Source organism: Calliopsis andreniformis, chromosome 1 (assembly GCF_051401765.1).
Source record: "Calliopsis andreniformis isolate RMS-2024a chromosome 1, iyCalAndr_principal, whole genome shotgun sequence".
In the NCBI taxonomy this organism is placed as follows: domain Eukaryota; kingdom Metazoa; phylum Arthropoda; class Insecta; order Hymenoptera; family Andrenidae; genus Calliopsis; species Calliopsis andreniformis.
The window spans coordinates 17,615,925-17,639,078 of NC_135062.1; the positions used below are offsets into that span (position 1 = coordinate 17,615,925).

The 23,154-nt window shown below is 36.4% G+C and overlaps 3 protein-coding genes across 3 annotated transcripts; all 3 read left to right on the top strand.

The window, feature by feature from the left end:
- The first annotated feature begins 2,975 nt into the window (after positions 1–2,975).
- On the top strand, positions 2,976–4,924 carry LOC143183193 (cilia- and flagella-associated protein 69). The gene is made up of 5 exons (XM_076384685.1): positions 2,976–3,239; positions 3,402–3,834; positions 3,915–4,155; positions 4,248–4,566; positions 4,621–4,924. Exons 1-5 carry the CDS (start codon positions 2,976–2,978, stop codon positions 4,804–4,806), a joined length of 1,443 nt encoding a protein of 480 aa, XP_076240800.1. The 3' UTR covers positions 4,807–4,924.
- On the top strand, positions 4,882–6,948 carry LOC143183201 (cilia- and flagella-associated protein 69). The gene is made up of 7 exons (XM_076384697.1): positions 4,882–4,936; positions 4,967–5,026; positions 5,120–5,324; positions 5,386–5,681; positions 5,775–5,989; positions 6,058–6,489; positions 6,588–6,948. Exons 1-7 carry the CDS (start codon positions 4,882–4,884, stop codon positions 6,804–6,806), a joined length of 1,482 nt encoding a protein of 493 aa, XP_076240812.1. The 3' UTR covers positions 6,807–6,948.
- Positions 6,949–7,636: 688 nt separating this feature from the next.
- L(1)g0289 (plexin domain containing lethal (1) G0289) lies at positions 7,637–22,402 on the top strand. Its single transcript, XM_076376335.1, has 8 exons — positions 7,637–7,877; positions 17,659–18,269; positions 18,375–18,713; positions 18,786–18,978; positions 19,085–19,294; positions 19,515–19,916; positions 20,081–20,220; positions 20,300–22,402. The coding sequence occupies exons 1-8, from the start codon at positions 7,751–7,753 to the stop codon at positions 20,366–20,368; spliced, it is 2,091 nt and encodes a 696-aa protein (XP_076232450.1). The 5' UTR covers positions 7,637–7,750; the 3' UTR covers positions 20,369–22,402.
- The last annotated feature ends 752 nt before the right edge of the window (positions 22,403–23,154 follow it).

The following is a 23,154-nucleotide window of genomic DNA, read 5'->3' on the forward strand; positions in this document are numbered from 1 at the left end:
ACCAAAAACGTCATTTACCTGTTTTTTCAAACTAAATACGTTCCTAGTTTCATGACTTCCTAGTTCGATCATTTAGCATTATAAATGAGAGATACGCTATTCTGAGAGTCAATTTCTTCATCTACTCAAACCTTCTCAAGCGCAAGATATTTACGAATGAAATAATAGGAGGAAAAATCGTATCAGCACTTATCTAAGTCTTTCCTAATGCCTGAAAAATCTGGTCGAAAGATCTACGTATTCTATTACGATGCAACCGTATTACGAAGAAAGATGCTGGCTATAGATAAAAGTCCTACGGAAGAACGGTCAATTTTATGAAACCTGTTCCCACCGTGGCTCCCTCAAACGGGTTTAGTTAGGTGCATACATTTTATGTTCGTATGCGTGCATGGCCGTCTTTAAAGACCGTAAATTAACGTTTCGTTCTTACGACCTTAGTCGAGGAATCCGAAAATTCGTAAGTGTCTTAATTAAAGCGCCGTGAAATCTCGCGACAGTCTTGATACGCGTTTATTTCTTAATTCTCCTAGAATTGATCAACAGCGACGAAATCAATTTTTGTATGTAACATAAACGCCCGTAAGGTACACGTGTGGTATCTAAACAGTAATGGACCATAATTCAGAAAATAAAGACTACATGAGTATCGAGAGAGTCTTATCATTTACTATTTGGTATATCGCTTAACCTACATGGCGATAGGTCTTCAATCATATAAAAGTGTAGGTTAATTGAACATATTTGAAAAGTGATCCCTTGTTGCATGTACATTTAGAGGCGATAAACGCATTGTCTAACAATGAGTAGGGTATCGCAGTATTCTCTCATACGAGAAGTAGCTCGAGGACCGACTCGACTCCAGACGCGCGATACAAGAAGAGAGGGTGAAAGAGAAAAATTATTCTTTCTCTCTCCTTCTCCCTCACGATCAGGGGTGAGTGACTCACGTTCCGTAGCTTCGACGCCGGCAGTCGTCGGGACGCTTACCCTCCAAATATTGATTCGCTGACTCGGGGGAAACGAGCCTGCTAACCCTCCTGTATCACCTCCTCTATCTAAATTTTTCCTAACCTATCGTTTCTTGGCTTCCTATCCAGGTCTTCATCCGATCTCATATTACACGACCTCCTTCTCTGATCTAACAATTATCGATACATTTCTCGTGCACGATACTTGAGAAGACTCAAAAAGACTCGAAGAAACAGTTAAGTACATAGACGCCAGATAACTTGTTTCATGATCGATCAAACGTATTCCAAAATCATTACGCATGAAAAATAGCAAGAAACATTCGATAAAAATTGAAGAAAAAAAACTTACATCCTCATAAACTTTTCTTCTATTCTATACAAACACGCAGAGAAAGATGACAGACACGTGCACCGTGTTTCTCTGCACTTTGATAGCCACTATTAAAAATACGTTCGAGAATTGTCCTCTCATAAAAGGAGCCTTACTGTAAGAGGTTCATAATAACAGGAAGCAGAATGAGAAACGTCTTAGTTTTCTCTGTTGGAACGCGGAGGATTGTAACGTTAAAGGAGACGAAAAGAAGAGCAACGACAGTCAAAGTTCATTGCACGCGGTGTGCTGTCGTTCCAGAAGTTCGGAAAACTGCATCCATCTGATATAAATGTGGACGCAGAAATGAACACCTGTCGTATTCGTAAATCGAGGTGTAGAAAAATTAGTTCCAAATGTGCCATTCGGAAAGGTCACTCACCGTGTCGCGAAGGTCGTCGCAGATTTGTCACATCACGAGTTACATCCAACTTAAAACTATTCAATCGTTTCTTTCACACGTTTTATGCAGGAGCACAGGAAAAATAGGTAGAATGAGAAACGTACGCGGAGAGGTGGCGGGAGAACACGTACATGCACCTCAGCTGCTGTCGGCAGCGTCGTGACTACTACGAACCAGACCATGCACGCACGACCGGCCTCTTACTCCCGAGAACGTAGTAGAGGGCGACTACCTGCGACCGTGTATCTCGACATTGACTTCGAACGTCCAAATTCCCGGCTACTCCCAGCTATTCCCTACTTCATTCACAAATTTATTTTTATATCCCTGCTTCTTTCTTTTTCGTTAAACAAGCGATTACTCCTTTTAATATTCTTTTGCCTTTTTAATCAATTACATTTGGAATAGGTCTACAACGGGGCTAAATTGATTTTGATAATGTTCACATTCACAGCTACTCATTTACCAATAACTATATATGAAAAGATGAAGTGCATATGATATATAGATATACACCTTGCTAAATAATATCGATAGCGTCGGCGACTGTGGCAACTCTCTCTTGACGTGCACACAAGCTCCAGGCTTTGAAGAACTTGTGTATAACATGTAAGAATCGAACGAATCATTCATTCTTTAAACTGCCTCTAATATTCTTTCTTCGCAATGAGGATACCTTCAACAATTTTTCTTCCGTTCTTGTTGGATTCAATTTACTATAAAGTTGTATGTAATTAATGCATAATTAGAGGTAATCTGAATGATATATATACACACATGCATACAACATTACACGGATGCTCGGATAGAAAGTTTCCGACTATACTTGAAGCACTTACACATCAATTTAAACTAAGGCCACCAGAGGGCGCCACCAGATTGTTCAACGATTGCTTCGTACCCATCCGCTACTTTTTAATCTGTTTCTCGCGTGAACAAGAGAAATAATTATGATTTGTGATAAAGTTCAGTTTTATGACGTGGCTCATCCTTAACAGATGTAACAGCAGAAAGGTAAGACCTTTATGACTGATTTCAGATTAGTTGCAACCCTTTTACGATTAGATAATTAAACGTCTTGGAAGAAATTGGATTTTGTTAAACCTTACGATTTATTGACAATTAATTTGTATATCATTTGAAAATTATGAAACTAATGAAGTATAAAAGATTACTGTAATATTTATGTATTTTAAATAATTATTATGTCTAAGTAAAGAAAATCGAAATGAAGCGTTTAAAAGGTATTCAACTGAATCCCAGTGATGTTTGGAAAGACTTCAATTGCCCAAAATATATTACTCTTGAGTGTCCTAAAACTGATAAACTACCAAAAGAAATATATGACTTCAATAAGCAGCCAAAGATAAACATAAATTATGCTCTGCAAAAGTTGCAGGAACTTATATCTGATCCTGTAACAAGTAACAGTGTACCCCGTATTTGTAGACTCTTACATAAATATCTTCATGAAGTTGGAAATGATGGTTATGTATCCTTTAAAGGATTCATAAATGTTTCTTATTTAGAATAGTGTACAATTTTAAGAAAAGTCAAGGGTTGTCCTTTCATTATTTTTTTTCTTTTATTTTTTATAAGAATATTGCAATATTTGTGCAAACTAGACAAACATTTTCCTTAAAAATAATTCCAGAATGTAAGAGATTTGCCATTTGTAATAAAAATATTAGAATTCCTGGCTTGTAATATTAAATCAGTCAAAGAATATCAGCCTCATCTTGATCAAATGTTGAAGCTTTGTGCTTTGCCTCCTGTGATGGAAAAATCTTCAGAAAAAGTTACTAATTCTAATATAATGGAACAATATTTTACAATGTTAGGACACCTTCTTATAATCTTGCCAACTAAAGAGCAAGTGTTAAAAATTCATGAAGCTCTTCATTCTTTATTATTATGGACAAAATTCACAAATATTGCAGCAGTAAACCCTGAATATTGTTATAAAGTAATGGAAAAATCTGAATTACCAATAATTGTAATTCAATTATTAGAAAATTCTCTTCCAGATGTATATGAAAAAATTTTAGAACTAGTTTTTCTACTCTCATCTGTCTCACACACATGTTGTAAGTAATAACAAATTGATTTATCCATGAAAAAGGTAATTATTATTATTCTTGTTATATTTTCATAATTATGAATAAAGCTCATAGAATGTTAGAAGCTGGTGTACTTAACACCATATTTGCTAGACTGGATCTTCCTTATGCAACCCAATTACGTTGCACACGACCACCAGACATGTTGTTATCTGGAAATGAATACTCTGAAGATACAACTTTTCTCATAATGGATACATTATGGCTTTTATTGAAATCTATTCTTCCTCCTAATGGTGTGCCTATTACTCTAAAAACATCTTTAATATCTATGCACTGTGCTTTATGGTAAATTTTTATAAGTCTAAAATAACACATTTTATATACCTGGAAGTGTCTGTAGTAAAGTGTTAGAGTACAAAGTTAATTTTATTATACAGGGGTTTACGATATGCATTTCAACGACAAATGTGTTACAGCCAATACAGAAGTAATAATATAAAAATTAGAAATGATATTGCTGTAATTATTCTTGCAATTTTAATTGCTTTTCCTTCTTGGAATTTTGTCAGTAGTGGAATACCAGATGATATTATCAAATTTTTAATTGCAATTGAATCTGGTAGTGTAAGAGTTTTTTCAGAAAAAGTTACATTTGATAAGACCAATGAAGATTTATTTTTCCAGAAGACTTTATTATTAATTGTCACCCACTTGGCAGAGATAGATGCTTGTATTTTTGTAATTATTTTCTCAATCTATGATTTGTCTGAAATATAGATATTTTAATTCTTTAGTTTTCTTCTATAATAGTTAATGGTGAAGAGAAAACTAATGAGAACTATTCTTCAACTTGTTAATCCACACATTGAAAATTCAAACATTGCTTGGAGTGCATCTCAATTTTGGAGTCTATGGACATATGCTATCAATGTTTTATCTGTATTGGTTCCAAAAATGCCAAATGAATTTATAAAGTATGATGGAACTATCAGGTAGATGATATTTGATACATAACAATTAAAACTTTTAACAGTTTTATATCATAGAATTTTATGCTCTTGTAGATTATTAATGATATTGGAATGGAGTTCAAGCATGAAATTTTATACAGAGATAGTACTAGAATGTATTAAAACAATCTGTACTATTATTTTAGATGATAACCAATCTTTACTAGAAAATTTCAGAGAACATGGACTAACATTATCATTACTTAGTTAATATTTTATCAGTAATCTAAAACATCTAAAACACTTTCTTTTACTAGTTGAATATTACGTAATGAATATATATATTTAATATTTTGTAGAATTGATTAATCACATTTTATGCATTGAAAAAATTACAACAAAAGAACAAAGAACTTTGACATTAACTTTGATATCCATTGAGAAGCTTATGAAGCAGCAAAAATTTTATCAAGAAATGTATGGAGATCAAAGTATTACTATTGTTTTAGAATTATTATTCAGGTGTTTATATCAAAGAGAGAAAGAAATTCAGATAGATCAACGGTAATTTTCATTGAAAATTACATTTATAGAATATGTATAAACTATTAAAATGTTTTGGTAGCCTTTTATTGGCTATAGGTTCATACATTTGGGGATGTATAGTACCATGTTTAAGAAATCTTGAAAAATTTATTAAATATGGTGCAGTGTACATTATTCTTGATATCATTGAGATTGCACCATATCCTTCTCAATGCCTATTTCTTGGAATCTTAACCGATATGTGCAACTTTTTCTTTTGTGGACCTTATCTGTGCTCATGGAGAGGAATAAATAAGGGAAGCGGATTAATGTCCTTACTAGCAAGGGTGTGGAGGGAGGAAGAAATTCGAATTAAAGTTAAGCGGTGCATAGATGGTTCTGTTCAAGGCAAATAAATAATTATTCATAATTATAAAATGGTTGTTTATTATCAAAACAGTGTTTATATGTATACTTGATCTATGTTAGATGAGGAATTACCTGAAATAGGTGTTAAGCAGTGGACAGAAACTTACCATACAAAATTGTGTGGTAACATTAGCCCAGCAATAATTGATACAATTGGTTCTGTTAGATCAAAGATATACAGCATTAGAAAAATAATAGAAAAAGATGGTGAAAAATATGAAATAGCCAAAGAACATTATAAAATATTATATTTTGATCTTCCTGTGGAAGATAGAGTGAGTGCAGTGCAATACAATTGATTAAATTTTAGTGTTCTATAATTATTATCCTTATAACTTTTCAGATTACAATATCGTTCATGTCTTTATATTTTGAATTAAAATTAGGTCAAGTGTGGGTAGAAATTAGTAAATATTTTGAACAGGTTGGTATCACTCCACTTGGCATGGATGGTCAAGCAATCTTTTTAATGACCCAACGATATCATATGTGGGGTATATTGATAAAAGAGAGACAAACAAAATTAATGCAAAACATAAAAAGAGAAGAGGAAGTAGAAGAGAAAGATGAATATGCAAGAATTCGTAATGCTAAACTTGCAATGGCTTTAGATGCATTTGATGAATTAGATTACATATATAGAACAACAAGTAGGGCTTATATGATCAAGAAGAAAGAGGAACAAAGCAGACAAGTTGATTCAGCATTGAATTTTCCACTTGATTCAAATGATGTCCATTGTCATAGAACTTATCAAGATAATGTAATGTTTACGGTAAATGAAAATCATTTTTTTATAAACTTGAGAAATCTAAATGAAAATATTCCTATATATTTAAATTCTGTAAACTCAAACAATTTTTTCTAACACAGGCTATATTTGACCAACATCTTATAATCAGTTCTGGTCTAATATTAGATTCAAGTGTCAGTCAAATGAAAATATTACCCGTTTCCCTTTCTAATTCCTATATGTCTGAGGTGTGTACTTCGAAAACGTTTTTGTCTGAATCGCCGGTGTCTAGCACTTGTTTAGTAAAATCAGGGAAACTTAATAAGAAAAACGTGGTTGAAGCAATGCTTTATCGTTGAAGTTATTTTTGAATTAAATTCGATTTTAATGAGATATGCATTACCGTTCTTTGAAAATATAGAAATCTTTATTATCGACGTAAACTGCACATGCATACATATCTCTGTAAAATATTTATAACAATAAAGTTTGAAAAAAAAATGTTCAGTAGTTGCTTTTAATATATAATTTCTATCGTTAAAAAATGTGTATAAATAAAAGTTGAAAATAAATGTTGAAAAAAATATTCATTTCATACTTCGCTTCCTCCTGATCTAACGAATTTTATTGAACAGAATATAGAAGCTTTGTTAAATTCAGGTGTATTCAGTTCGTATTTGAACCAAATTGGCAATAGTTTGATTATCTAGAGAATAGGTAGATAATGCGTTATCTAGATAACGTAACGGAAACCCCCAGGAGAGCGAGCGAAGAACGCGGCGGTGGCGGTGAGCCAGTAAGAGCCAACATGCCGTTCCCGATGCAGGCTATCGCTGTCGTTCTTGTCCGTCCGGTACCGGTTTAAAGACGCGTTCGGAACGAAGTTCTCGGCTGCCTGTCTCGTCTTTTCTAGCATATTTCGTGCCTGTTTTTGCAAGAGAAATACAAAGTTTGCATCTTCGTTGCGTGAAATCTGTCTTTTGTTTTTTGCTGACGTTTGTGAATATTGCGGTGAAGTTGATAAGTATTCGAATCAATCCGAAACTATTTCTCATCGAGGACGAGTTTGTGATTGAACTTTTGTCGGCCTTCGCTCTTGTGCCTTCCCCGTGTCTATACGCGTTTCACTCTCGTCACTTCCGTCTTTATCTATCCATCTCTCTATCGTTTCTCTATACCCCCTCTCCTATATTCATCGTCCCGTCATCGTCTGGTCGGTCGCGCGAAGCAGACGGGACACGTACGAGGATTTCTACGTTCGTGTAGGACAGAAGAGTTAAGCGGGAGCAGCTTCTTCGTAAATATGGCGTGTGAACGGTGGTGCTTTAACCGTGGCTGTGATGACGGAGCTCGTCGACGATGGCCGTGCATCCTGTTGTTGCTGGCTCTCTACGTACTCGGCTCGAGCCTCGCGGCGGACAACGAGTTCAGTGAGTCTTTTCTCGATTCAACTTGTTGCACCTTATGCGCGTTCTCCCTTTCACGCCGACTAGGCTTGTCGGCTCTCTCCGAGAGAGGAGATGCCTCTCTCGCAGCTTCGTTTCACCTGGAAAAAGATCACGAACAGAAGAGTGACAGAGAGAGAGACGGATACAGAACGAGTAGATAAGAAGGAATGAGTAAACGAAGGAGAAAGAAGGAAAAGAAGAAGCGTTAAGTTTCTCGAGAGAGTGAAGGAATGAGAAAACGAGCGTGCGCTTCTTCCTACGCGATTACTACGCAATTTCACCAACCGTAACTGTTCCCTTCTAAAAAGGAGCAGTTTCCCTCGCGTGTCTCCATGCTGTTTTCCTTTTCCGTTACACCTCTTCTGTTGCTGTAATCGGCGAGTGTGCGTGTTATGTCAACTTGTTTTTTCATTTCTTGGAAAATTACGCTGGATTCCTATATTTTCTATCGCTATACGAATTATTTTTCGTATCGATAGTCTTTATTCGAAGCTGTTCATTCTTTTTACGATCTGTCACAGAGTCACGTGACTCTGGTTTATTGCGTTTTTCTTTATTGCCGATCCCTCTCTCGTTCTTTTTCTCTCCCCTTCTCACTGATCAATCTCGTTTTTACGACGTATCTGTAAATTTTTCATGCAAAGATGAACATACTTAAGGAGATCATGTCTATACATTTTCTCACTGTCATATAATTTGTATAACGTTCATTGATTTATACAGCATGCAAAAACGGTGTACTACAGTGTCGAACTTATTCCGTCTTCATTCGTTTTCTTTCTTGTTTATCATTCTATTATATTTAGTTTTTGTAGTTGCAAACCATTCAGGATGCGTATATACGCCGTTTATTTCTTTTTCTGTATCTTGCAATTTACAATGAGAAAATACAGTCGCACGATCCTTTTTCTCGGAATACGTCGCAATGTGCTTTCTATCACGACGCCGTACGTTTACGCGTTACAGTCGCCATGAGGTTTAAAGTAGAAAGAAACTCGATTATACAGTCGATAATAATAATAGTATTAATATAAAAGACAAAAGATACACGACAGGTTCTGTTGTCGCATTGGCATGGCTTATTGGACGACGAGTGGAATTTCTGAGATGACAGATCGTAGAGGTTATCGTCATCAGTCTGCATTATACATGTTTCTCGTTGATTTTTACTCTGTCAATTTTGTGAATAATTTTACGTCGAATGTTGTCAACTGTTTATGCACAATTGGTGTCAGGTCCACTTATCGCAGCGTTTTTCTGCAACTCTTATGAATGTCTTTTTTTGTTCTTACTGTTGACTTGACTTGACGCACAAGACTTCACAAAAAATGTACAATTTTTCTTTTTACGTATGTACAATTTGTGTACATCATTTCTTTATCATGTATACGATTCTTCTGTCATTTTAACCAAGAAATAATTACGAATTTGTTTTTGAGGAGTTAGGTATCTTATTTCATAATTTACGATGTAGATCCGTTACAGTTTTGAATTATGGCTTTTTACCGATAACAAATTTCAACGATATCTGTTAATAAATTATGCACTGAGAGAGAATGAGCGTTAGAGAAACCAAAAATAAACGAAACTTTCTTATCGGTACATACAGGCGTCTTATTATTCATTAATGAACAAATTGGTTGTTGTACATATTTCGGTAAAACTTGTATTTTTTGCGACTCGAGTGAAATTGTTAGCCTTGATTTCTTTAAGAAACGATTGTCTTAAGTGATGAAACAGTACTCGTACAAAATTCGATTGTGGTTGAAGTATTCTCGAACCTTAAGAATACGTCTGAAAAGCACAATCTTCTTTTATACAGCACGAGAGGATTGTTGGCAGTTCTTTGTTTTAACAGTTTTGACTTATTTGCACAAATGGTCGTTCATGGCACATTAGCGATTGAAACAGCAACATATGCATCCATTGTGAGGAAAACTACTCGAACCAAGTGTTCTAGCATGTACGAGTAGATTTTTCGTAAGCACTCTTTTTGCGCCTGTCGAGGGTCTCCAGAGAAGTGGTTCTCGAGAACTCCATTGTTAGGGCGGGTTAGAAATACCTAACCAAATCGATGAGGCATCGGGTGAATTTATTTGAACTAAATCAGTTGTCAGTATTGCTACCTTTGTGATTTTACTATTTCAATTAATAAATTAAACTGGTGTGAACTTGCTATATACATGTGCGTATATGTACATACGTATATGGAATGTTCGAGTCGATTCAATTGAAGATGTTTTATTCGTTCCATTGTACGTCAATACGGTACGTAAATATTTTCTAATTGTCGCCTCTGGAATCTCTTAAAGACTTCATTGTTTCCAGCAACGTGTGAGCTATACAAGTACTTGTTTTGCATCGATTTGCTATCGGTATGTTGTTTGGAAGAAACGTTCGAAACAACGATAACGAGATAACGGGAAATCTGTTCTCGGAATCTCATCGCTCGTCATAATTTTGGCCACGCGGTTGGGAAGTTCAACGTTCGCCTCGAATTAGTTCTTTGGATCGGCGGTTACTACTATTTGCGTCTCGTTTGAACTAAAAATAGAAAACATCTGGACTTGTTGGCAATACGTGCGCGTTGAAATTCATATGACCACCAGCGAATAGGAGCCAACTTCTTACCCTAGATCCCGCTTGTCTCGCGAAATCGATCGATCTCAAATATAAACGACCTCCTTTGAAATTAATCGAACATATTTCCTATTATGCGATTTTATTAAAAGATACAGTAGAAACTGAATGAAACTGTGCCAACTGAATAGGCTTTCCTCGAAGAAATAACGAAATCTATCATTGAACAGCCAGAAATGGTAAATAAAAAATGCTTGTGAAATGTAGTTCTTATTCTGTTCTAATTTCGAAACAGATAGGATAAAATTATAATTTCCTATGTGCCTGCATTTTCTCGTGCAGGATTCGCAAACTATAATTGCGCAAAATGTATTTACACTTCAGTTACCGTATATCTAAGTCGCATTGTCGCTTTATATTTGTATTCATTGTATCTAACTATTTATTTACATAGAATAGCATGTATATAATGATATAAATCATTAGCAATGAGTCCCTTAGATAAACCGATGTTAGAGTATAATTGCAATGTTGGTAGATAATTGTTGGTCTTTCGAAGTGTAGCCAGCGTAAGGAATCCTTGACCTAGACCATTAACAGTGGTGATAAGTGTAACCACGATTCGCGCTCGTTGCACAATTGGCGTACAAAGATAGGGGAATGAAAGACGAGGAATCAATCATAAGATGGTATCATCCACCTGTTATTTAATGGCGCATGTTGTTTCATGTCTCGACTGGATATCGAAACGATAAAAAGGATGCGTTTGTTTTTAAGTACGATGAGACATTATGAAGGTTGATCAACGTCGCGTGGCGCACTCGATATGCCATACTGATAATGAGTACGGTTTTTGTTTCCTGCATTTTTAAAATAGAAGGGGCTGTTCACAGCGTAACGCCCTGACCTGCAAGAAACATGAAGATGGTACCACACGCCTTTACGTATCCGGTTTCCGCGACGTGTATCACGTTCGATGTGCTTGTAACACAACATAATCTCATATCACCTTCCTCGACGATCGGTGCGGTGCAACGCACGGCACGCGTCGGACGCGAGCGTCCTTTTAAAAATCATTTTTTATGGAAAATTTACCTCGAACACTTTTATCGTGGGAGCGAAACGTTTTGTGCTATCTTTCAGCGGATCTAAATTCAAACAAGCGCATTTTCCTTTAATTTGTTGTATAAAAATGTAGAACAGTATCCTCTATTGCCTGCATCGTGTTTGATTATCACAGCAATACCAAGAATCGCGTAGAAATCCGAACGGAGATTCGCCTCGTATTTGAAGCAAAGAAACGCCCACGTGGCCTCGTTTTGCGGACCGATTGAGCCTTCCTTACGCGGATGGCCCGGCTGATTACACTTGATTGGACCGTGTCTTGCATACTGGTCGTTTCTAGACTGACACGAATTATAGGTCAACCACATTGTGGATAAGTGTCGTATTAAGTATCGAGCTTAATCGTCCCTTGAGTTCTAGTGTAATACATGTCCGAGCCTTTTCGCTTCTGCGAGATTTGTTATGGCTAACTCTCTCGTTGATGTTAACCTCATTTCATGCATAATTAAACTCAATGAAAATTAATAAATGCTTATGCTAGATAATCCCAATAAAGTTTTGAAAAGAGAGGGGCTGAAGCGATTGCTTATCAGGCAGTTTTATTATTAGTTAACTATCGATCGACGATGAGACGAGAAACATACTACGATACTATGATATCATTCGGTTATCGTCGATAAATACGTCATAGAGTCTGTCTTTCTGGAAATGTTGAACAAAAGATGTTTCGAGATTGGATGAGTGAAGTCTATCGATTGATGAAGAGTCTTTTTCAATGATTCGTTAGGGAAGGCTGTGGTAGGAAATTTCGAGTTCGTTGCACCCTTGGTCGTGCTCAAGCTGAGAAGAAGACGACCAACCAAGTTGCGTTGGACTCGTATCTGTTCGTGAGTGTGGTTAAGCGAGTGTAGTGAGACCGAGAGCAGCTCAAGAAAACACACGTACGTCATGTGCTCGTGTCGAACGTGCTGTTGGGGCTTCTCTTGCCGGAAGTTGATCGTCCTGAACCGAGATCCCTTCCGTTATTACCTACAGATATTCTAATGAAGCGGATCCTTCGATCATCTCTATTCTTGCCTCTTACGTTAGTCAAATCCTTCTGACCTTCCTCTGTTCGTTACGAATAAACTCTAGTTTTCGGAAAATTAAACCGATGGAATCTACGTGCATATCGTGTTCTCGATAAAGATAATACGGTCTACATGCGTGACACACATTTCGATGCGTTTAGCGTAATGCTGTAATCTATTGCATTCGAAAAGCTACGTCACGGTCCTTAAGTCCTTTCAACACAGTTCACAGTATGTTCAGTATGTTCAGTATGTTCTACTGTTTTCGCACTTGAAATTATTCGTTGTAGTGCGGTCATGATCGAATCGAGTGCATTTGCTCGTTGCTACATACACGTCGAACGTGTCACCGTGTATCACCCCTTCGACCTCGTTAATGGCAAAAGGTCTTTCAACGAACGATTGACCGAATAGAAGTGTGTACCTTACAATACGTTATGCTCGTTTTGCTAAGAACTAGAAACAGTTTGCTTTTATTGGCTGGCGACAAAAATTGTCAGTCTTTAATCTGTTGTAGCTTTGTGAAAAAAATCGTACAGTGTCGGACCGGCAAAATCGTTTGAGTTGACTGTACATATGTATATCTAGGCTTTCACCACTTTCACTGCGGCGAATTGCGTTTGTTCGTTAGAACATTTTTTTGTTAGTGACATGGATAAAAAGTACAAAGTCGTCTCGATAAAAAATGAATACTAAGGACAGTAGTGAGCGTAAAATTTGAATTAGAGCGAAATGCTAGAAAACGGTAGTCCTTAGTGAAGAGAAAAAATCCTGAATGAAATATCATCGACGTGTTCGTTTAGTTTGGAGTAATTAAAACTGGAAGACTTGAAGTGTGTAAAAAACATGTCATTCGATAAACGAATTACAAGTAGCTAACGCGTAAACTACGAGGGAGAGCAATGTGCGAGATTATTTCTAACGCCGGAGACAATTCCAACGACCCTCTAGGTCAATTAACGTTAATCGAGTATCTGTTAAAGCGATTAGTGCACCGTATTAAATTTGAACTCAACACGTATTCCTCACGTACGCGCAACAATATATCGATCAAGTTATCTTGTCTCGAAGATAACAGAAATTGTTTTTCATGGTTTATGATATTGATTTTTCTGCTCAAGTAACGATCAGTGTTGTGTCATTCTTTCACCCAGTTGTATGTAACATAGGTATGCATTTTCTATTTGCAACAGTATAGGTATCTGCATTTATGGAAACGAATTAGCAGTTTTGACCCTCTATTTCTAATTCACGAGTCAGTGTAAGTCAATAAAAAAGAGTTTTTGTGGATATTTGAGAGATCGTTTGTGTGGAAAGTTGAAAAGAAATCTTGTCTTTGGCAAATTCTGATCATGGATCAGGTTTTTAATATCCAAAACGTGTTTGCGAGGAAGATGGAAGCTTCCAACAGGTGTATCCGACTTGTAGAGAGATGCCGTTTGCCTCAGTGAGTACCTAGTGTCCTTGCGTTTACGTAAGCGTCGTCGGAGTATGCGCGCGTTACGCAAAGAACTTAATCACCGACTCGAGTCGTTCCTGGTGAATACATGTATATGAATATTTTCTCCTTTGCTGACATATTACCGATACTCGGTATAGCTTTAATATCTATAAATTTCATTATTGAACAAATTTTATGGATAATTCCAGCTACGTAAAAATGGGCTTGAAAACTGACGATTTTTCTAAAGAACTGTAACTCCTGCTATTTGGCAGCTATTAGGTAGCTAGCTTTAGGTTGTGGTCGCCGTTTGGACAAAAAGCTCAGCTTACCCACGCAATGATAAACGTATCTATATCCACTTGGCATGCAACGATCGCGTATAAGAGGTGGGTTGTTATCCCAGCAAGTTAGAGAAAATGTTGACCACGTGCGAATTCTTTCTCTGTCGCGTCGGAGACAACACCGCGTATACCGCGATATCCGATCAGCGGGGCCGAAGCAACACGACGCACTCGCTTCTGTCTGTCCTTTTTATTGGCGACCGTTTTAGCGCGATCGTCGAGACAACGGCTAGCACAGCATGAATTGCAAATCAGTTTCCTTTGCGCAGCCACCAACTGGTTCAACCAAGTTCTTCGATTATTTCTTACGTTTCTGAAAGAAACTTGATGCTATTTACTGACTCGTTGTTGTTGCCTCGTCTCTCTCGTCTATTTCTCTATCACGATTCGTCGCTTCGTCGTGCCGAGAAAATTTAGATTTTCCGAAGTGAATTGTGCAGCACGGTGTTCGAAACGGTTCCGCGGCTATAAAACTTTCGCTATGCTGTCATTCAAATTGGTCACTCCAATGACTGATTGGTCTATCTGCTATCTAAAAAGTCAACTTTCTCATGAAAGGGAGTATTGAAGTAATTAGGTGCTTCTAACTCCGATATTATCCTCGCGATCGGGTGCGATTACTGGATAATTAAACAGAATTGAGCAGCGTGAAAAAGAGAACGGCTTACCTTCTTCAACTAACTGAACAATAATTTAAGTCTTGAAATATTTTCTGAAAAAACGATATAAATCGCCATAGAACGATACGGTAAAAGGGTTTTCAGGTCAGCGAACAGCGGAACGACACGACCGTAAACGCCTCGACACCATTTTCTGCTTGAGATACGCGAAAAAAGAAACGATTGATGGGTCGAGTAAGTTGGTCCTTTCTTTCTCTACAATTTCTAAGGAATTTTCGTTTTTCTATCGTGTCGTGACAGATGATTTTACATAAAATAAAGTTACTATTGAAATACTACTTGAACCAGAGAATTGAACGAAGGCAGAAGAAAGAGAAACATAAAGGAGTAAGGAGAGGGTTAAGGGCCAAAGACCTTTCGAAAACACTCCTCGAGTGTCGTGGTTTTCGGTGAAAGCTACCATTGTTCCTTTCAGTGTGCTCGTAAAGAGAGCATCAGCAGTATTCAACAAGCAGAATAACGTAGCACGACGAAAAGCTGTGTGCAAGACTACGTTTTGTGCCGTCGGTAAAAATATATTGCATGCTCCTATTAGAAACGAATCATTGCCGTAACTAATGAAAGTGTTCCAACGTACGTCGAACACATGTCCTTTCGTAAATTTCGACTCGTGGTTTCCTGCCAAATCCGGCGACTAAACGTTGCTCGAGTCTTTTTGAGAAACGGGATAAAGTGTAAAAAGGAAAAAAATCATAGGAACGATCGTGAACATTTCCCACGTGTCACTGAACCGTTACCGCGATCGCACAATGGGCCACGACCTTTCCCTTCCATGACTTCAAAGCCGTTAAGTGGAAAGTATTACGAATACGCGAGCTGAATCGTTTATGTGAACTCCTTTGCTCTCGTTCTACAAGTTTGTAAACGTACAAAATCTAGAGTTCTGTAATTTGAATGGTAGGATGTGTGAAGAGTGAAAAAGGCGGTGTCAGGGGTCAGGTCTGAGCACATTTTCCCAACGTGTTTCTATTACAATTAATCATATTTTCCAAATAATCTAGGAGAATTTTCTTAGAGGCTGTTAAGTAGGTGGTTAGGAATCTTCAAGAACGGGTTTTCTGACGATGGTAAAGCGCTATTTTTACAGGGTGTCTCGTATGATATGGGACAATCGTGAGTCACATTTTAAAAACTGGTTTCGTCGTGAGTCGCACGTACGTATGTTCTTTCTGTATAGATACGAGTCGCAACGAGATGCACTTACGATTCTGCTCAACGAACGTCCTTGAACAAGCAGTATGAAGGAATGCGGTTTTGGTATTGAAATCAGTGCACTTGTGCTGTCTTTTTTTTCTTGCGAAAGATACACCGAAATGCTCATATTTGGATTGGAGTGACACGTGATATAAAGGATAGGCTAAAACTCCTAGTACCTACTGTCTATCGGTTTTTGGCTGTCCCTTCAGAGAAACTAAAATACCAGTTTGACAATAGAGATCTAACAAAAGAAAGAGTAGATCATTTTCTGTATTTATTAAAACTTAAAAGCGTATCGCGTTGGTTAAGTCTAATTTGAAATGGTTTTAAGCCATTCAGGAGACCAGCCGCATTAACGATCCTATTTTGTGTCGTCGACCTTCTCTACGTCTACGATCGATACGTATCGATTGCTGGAGTGCAGGAAGGAACGCAGTTTGCTGTTAAAACGAAGACTCTAGACACGAAGAAAATTATTGCTGTGAACTAAAATGTTTACAAGAGAAGTGCTCCGATTGTGTCTTTCAAAAACGTTTAAATCAGCTGGTAACAAAGTTTTCTTTCTGAGAAGGTCCATTACGTGGGACGAATAAAGTTAGCATCTCTTCGATCGAAGAACAACTCACGATCGAAAGTTGATCGTTTAATCAAACCAGTTTTTAGAGTACGAACATTTATACTGACGTCAAACTTCATACATACATTCTCGACTATACGTCGTTGGTTTGCCAATTATTACTCCTATCCGGTCGCTATAGTTCACGACCGCTTTGCATCCCGTTGTTTGACGCGTGTTCATCATACAAGAGAATTTATTAAATCCGAAAGTATAATTGTGGCAATCGAATGTATAAATTAGAATTGATACTTTCCCTATTAGGCTCATTCTCGTCACTCACTAATCACCCTTGATAGATAAAGAGAGAAAGAAGGTGGGAACTTGTATACCTCAATCTACATTTGCTAGATTTTCATGCTTTCGTACAAATCTTCGAATACTTCTTACGAATGTAAATTATGCTAGAAAAATAATGATGAACTTCAATACAAAAACCATCGCTGGAATCCAAGGGTAAAACGTCTGTGCGCAACTGATCTGGGCCACTGAATCTGAACGCTTGACGGAGTGCAGTGTATAAAACAACCAAACAAACGCGCGACCTCTTTCATGAATTCGATCCATAAATTGATTCGAATCGTCATACCACGAGAAGTGCGTGTTGCTGCGTCGAGTCTCACGAACAGCTCGGTGGGAAATTTGTAAACGAGAAGAAGGTCACTTAACGTTTTTTCTTATTTGTATTTCTTATCGAGAGAAATAAGTATCTTTTTGTCTAACAAATGATTTGAATGGTATTAAAATTAGTTTTCGCTTGATTGTTACAGGTCGGTACCACTATGAATTGGATGAATTCAAAAAGCAATCTTCGGCTGAACATGGACCGATCGAGTTCTCGTATGTGTCCGACGAAGATGAAGATCTTATTCGAGAGCGACGAGATGCAAACGATAAAACTCTCGTCACGACCGAGCAGGTTGTTCCTCAGGAGCAAACGCATCAACTACAGCAGCAACCACCCGTACTGCAGCAACCGCAGTCTCAACAACAACAACCTGTGTTGCAACAGCCACAACTGCAGCAGCAACCTGTATTGAAACAGTCACAGCAGCAGCAGCAGCAGCAGCAGCAGCAGCAGCAGCAGCAGCAGCAGCAGCAGCAACAGCAACAGCAACAGTCACAGCCACAGCCACAGCAACAGCCACAGCCACAGCAACAACAACAACAACAACAACAACCTCAAGAAGTTGTTAGTACATCAAACGTACTGGTAAACGTTCCGTACTCAACTGATAACGCCAATGAAACCTCGACTGCTTCGTCTTCGCCTTTGGCTTCATCTTCCACTATAGTCTGGACGGTTAAGCAGGAGTCGTCGACTACCGTGAAGCCGTCAGTAGCAGTCCCAGCTGCAATCAATTCCCCAACGAAAGAGCAGGTGGGTTATGAGCAGACTATTGTGAACAATGTATCTCTCTCAGAATTGCTTTTCAGTTCCCGATACTTAGCTATTTAAATAACATAAACTTGTTCTTGGAAAAAGGTTCCACCACCTGCGCGAACCAATCAGACGGTGTTGAGCAAGCCAACTGAAACAAATAAGAATTCGATGAAAAGTACGGATACTGCGGTTGACTCCGCGGATGGAAAGGAGGAACCTGACACTAATGTCGGAGACATATCCATCAGCAAGTTTTCGGACTTCACGAATAAAACTTTGTCTCAGCATAACATTACAAAGGTCGAGTACGATACGCATCAGTATTACAATAGTACGTTTATTATCGATGAGGCAACCGGAAAAAAATACTGGGTTGACATTGATAATCATCCGGACCTAAAGGTGAATCATTTGCTTAGTCAGAGCCATCGCCGGGCTGCAGTGAGTATAAAACTGTATTTGATAAACAGTTGGTTTAACACTTTCACTTTACGATTATGTATTTTTTTACAGACTGTTAAATTGAAATTCGATTTCCCTTTCTATGGCCATAAAGTTCGTAACATTACGATCGCTACTGGTGGTTTTCTTTACACTGGTGAATATGTTCACAGTTGGCTAGCTGCCACACAATACATCGCACCGTTGATGGCGAATTTTGATACACGTCTGTCAAACGAAAGCTATGTCAAGTACGCTGACAATGGTACGTTGTTAATCGTAAACTATATTATAAATTATATAGAAACTATTTATTGATTTATTCAGTGGTAAATGAATTGCTAATAAATAGAAACTGTGTTCAATTACAGGAACTGCGTTTACAGTTGTATGGGAGAAGGTTGTTTTACAGGACAAACCAGACGCTGGTGCGTTTACTTTCCAGGTGACGCTCCATCAAAACGGTGATATCGTTTTTGTGTATTCGGTTATTCCATTGACGGTTGAGCTCATCGAAGACAGAGCACACCCTGTTAAAGTTGGGCTTAGTGACGCTTATATTATGGACAGAATAGTATTCTGTAAGTGTAATGCTATTGAAACGAAGTATTCTAGCAAGCAGAAGTCGTAGTAATGGGAACATAAGACCAAAAATTTATATATTAATCGTGGCAGCTTTACTTTAAGTTCAATAAAAGGAATACATATTCCATTACTACAATCTTCCTTTGTTAGAAATATTTCATATTTTTTAAATATTCAAAGAACACTTATACATCGTTCCACGTATTTCTTTTACAGTTGTTCGTAGAAAAACAATTTACGAATATCATCGTGTGAATTTCAATCGACAGGATATAAAAAATTGGACAGTGATTTATTTGAATGCGTTACCTACTTGCTTAGAAATGGATAATTGTAAAGATTGTTTGACCAAATTGAAAAAATTCGACTGCAAGTGGTGTTCTCAGCTGAATCAATGCAGTACTGGGACGTTTAGGTCACGACAAGACTGGTTGCTGAAAGGTTGCGATGTTAAGAAGATAAAAGAGGTTGATAAATGCCCACCACCGACCACAATGTACAAAGAACATGAAGAAGAATTTAATCATGTCCTGCATGTACATTCAGAGGAGACCGATTTTACTGTTAGTAAAATCAATGCAAAACAAGAGAGACCTGGAATGAGTCCCTTGGAACGTCGTAAGATTCATATTTTATTAAAAGTATTTTGATATATATGAATTGCAACTAGATTTATTCGTACAAGCATTTTTTTCTAAATGCTTTAAGGTTAATTTTGTTTATCTGTTAAAATATTTACTCAACAATCATTAACGATAATTTGTTTTATGTTATATTTCCAGCTCGAGATAGCAATATGAACATGGGTGTTTCTGGAATAATTGGGATTTTACTGGTGGTCGGTTTAGTGGTAGGTTTGGTGGCCTGGGCTGCCTACGCTTATCGCAATCCTCACAGCGCTTCAGGACAAATGTTAATTAGGGTAAGCATTATTAATCCTTTATCAATTAACATATCATGAAATAGATTGAAAAGTTAACTGGTATAATTAATTTGTACAGTACCGGCCGAGTCAGTGGAGTTGGCGAAGAGGAGAAGCACGTTACACGGCAGCAACAATTCACATGTGACGACATGTAATTGAAAATACAGTGAACAGTCGATACAGGACTGTCGGACCAAACTCTCCTATTAAATATATACTGTATCCCAAGTGGTTTGCGAATTTTTACGTAGTAGCGAAGCCGTTTGTCTGCAATGACATGCACCTCTTGCGCCTTTATTAATTGCCATATAATACAGAGTACTTCAAAATTGTAAATATTGACTCAAAGGATTAATATAGTTTATAAGAAGGAACAGAGAAGTCTTTATAAGTAATAATTCATAAAGTAATTATTTTTGTAGTACATATTTTCTCTACTTCTTGGGTTCTATAGTAAGTTATTATAACTTTCTTTTTCTTATAAGTTATTAACTCGGAATGGAACTATTTATATTGCACGTGAAAACTTTCAAATTTAATCAGATTTAATTGTTCCCCTACATGAACTCTTGATTCGAAATTGTCAAATTTACAATTTTGAAACACCCTGTAGAAAGCATAAAAATCTATTTTTCGACTTTTCTACTTGTAAAAAGATATAGTGTATTATCGAAAAAAGTAAATACTTCAACTGGTAATTTATCAAAAGTGTTGAACTAATAGTAATTAAAGAGTTGAAAACAAAGATATAGAAAATAAGCTTGTAACGAATTTTATCGACCAAGTTTGACAGAGAAAATTTATACTAATTTTATACGGGGTAAATCCACGCAATATTCCGATTATTTATATTAAGACACGATCTGAAAGAAAATTAATTTAACATAAATCCAAAATCGAATATAATTAAAATGAAATACTTGAATTTTAAACTTTGATAAATTTACTCTTAGCTCTCTTTAAAGACTGATTCTCAACAAAATATTGAGCCCGGCGGCCACAACATGTGTAATGCAATTTATGAGTAAAGTACAGTCTAAATCGTGTCTAACAAGAGATTGTTCGTGAAAAGTATCAAACTGATATTTATCAAATTGTCAATCAGTCATTGCATTGCGTGAAACGTTTCCAGAACAAATGACAAAAAAGCAAGAGAGACAAACCAGAATAGGTATTATTATTTCGTTAACTTTCGTTCGTGATGTTTTCAGGTCAAAGTAATCTTTATGTCATCGATAATACTGGACGAGTAGATTCCCAACCTGAACATCGATCATTTATGTGATTTTAATATCATGTGGTATACCTTGTTATTGTTTAAGAATTTGTTTTTTATCGTTATAAAATCTACAGTAATTGTTTATATAGACCAGAGTGTAAAAAACAATACCACTGAAAGAAATCAATTAAATTTGAACGATCAGTTCTGATCTAGACTATTGAAACTACAGTTCAATTGACACGTCAGAATAAATAGGTTTTAAACAATATTTTAGAAATTTCATAAAATAATTAACGTTTCATTATTATGTTCTAAATTTGCTTTGTCATTGTTGTGAAGTACATTCCAAAGTAAGCAGTTACAAAATGTAACAAGTTAATGTTGTTTTAAATGAATGAACTGTAGTTTCATTTTCTTTTAAATTTTAAACATAATTGTATATGTTAGGTGTGTATGCATGCGTGTGTGTGCGTGTGTGTGCGTATGTGGTATATATAATACCTATATTTTACAAAAATGATTTTCTAAAAAAACAAAGAATACAAGCACCTTATAAGATGCATGAGTAGGCAACAACGAAAAACTCATGTGCACCAATAATATTATATCATATCACCAATATTGTACATAGTAGAACATTTAAGCAATATAGTTTTTGTGTAATTGTAAGTCTAATATCTAATGAGGTGCCTTTGATCGATTTTTTGATCCATTTATTGGCTACAGAATATTTACTAACTAAATATTTTTCATTGATCACGTTAAACTAAAATATATACAAATTTTTCATTGTAAAAGATAAGAAAAATATATATTTGTTGAAAACAGCGTTAATAATAAATTAGGATCGTACGTATTTGATGTAGAGAATGTTTATCTTCATAATAATGTACAATCGTCTTTCCGAATCAAGCGTAAAAGTTTTCTAATGAAAGAAATAATTATAAACATCATGGTTTATTTTCCTTACATTGCTGTGTATGATTTAACTCATAGCTTGTGATAATAAATATTACAATTATTCTAACGAAAGTGTTGTCGATTTATAAATATGAATTCAATTAAGAACATCTTGTGTATTTTCAGAGATAGAGCAAGAGAGCTTACGAACCTTCTGAATGTGTGATAAAAGTTTATATCAGTTGACTGATCTGTTGTGTAGTGTGTTAGGGCATGAAAGATAGTTATTTAGAATTTGAAAGTATTTGATAAATTTAGAAGATATTGGTGGCAACATCTAGAGATGTTACTTAGAAATTAAAAGTTTAATTTTTGAGTTTAGTTCTAAGCCGCCACCGCTAGGAGCGTCAGTGGTACGTTTTGTTTTAGTGACAATAGTAGCGCCATCTACCTGTGGCGCCTAGGAACTAAACCCTAGCTTATATATTTTAGTTCCTACGCACAACCGCTAGATGACGTTACCAATACTTTTCATTTTAAAGTTAAATCTTTTAAATGCTTTTTTACAATAAATAAACAATTTCCGTGCACTTTTATCCATCTATAATGCCGTATGAAGTCTCTACAATCATTCTACATTATCAATATACATTACAACATAAATAAAAATCAGTCTTTTCCATTATCAGGATCGTATAATCGAGAACTAGTACCCTTTTGCATTAAATATTTAATATTGCCAAAATACTTATATGAATTAACAAAATATATTATTTTGTTCCCATTTATAAATATTTGTTTGTTTATAT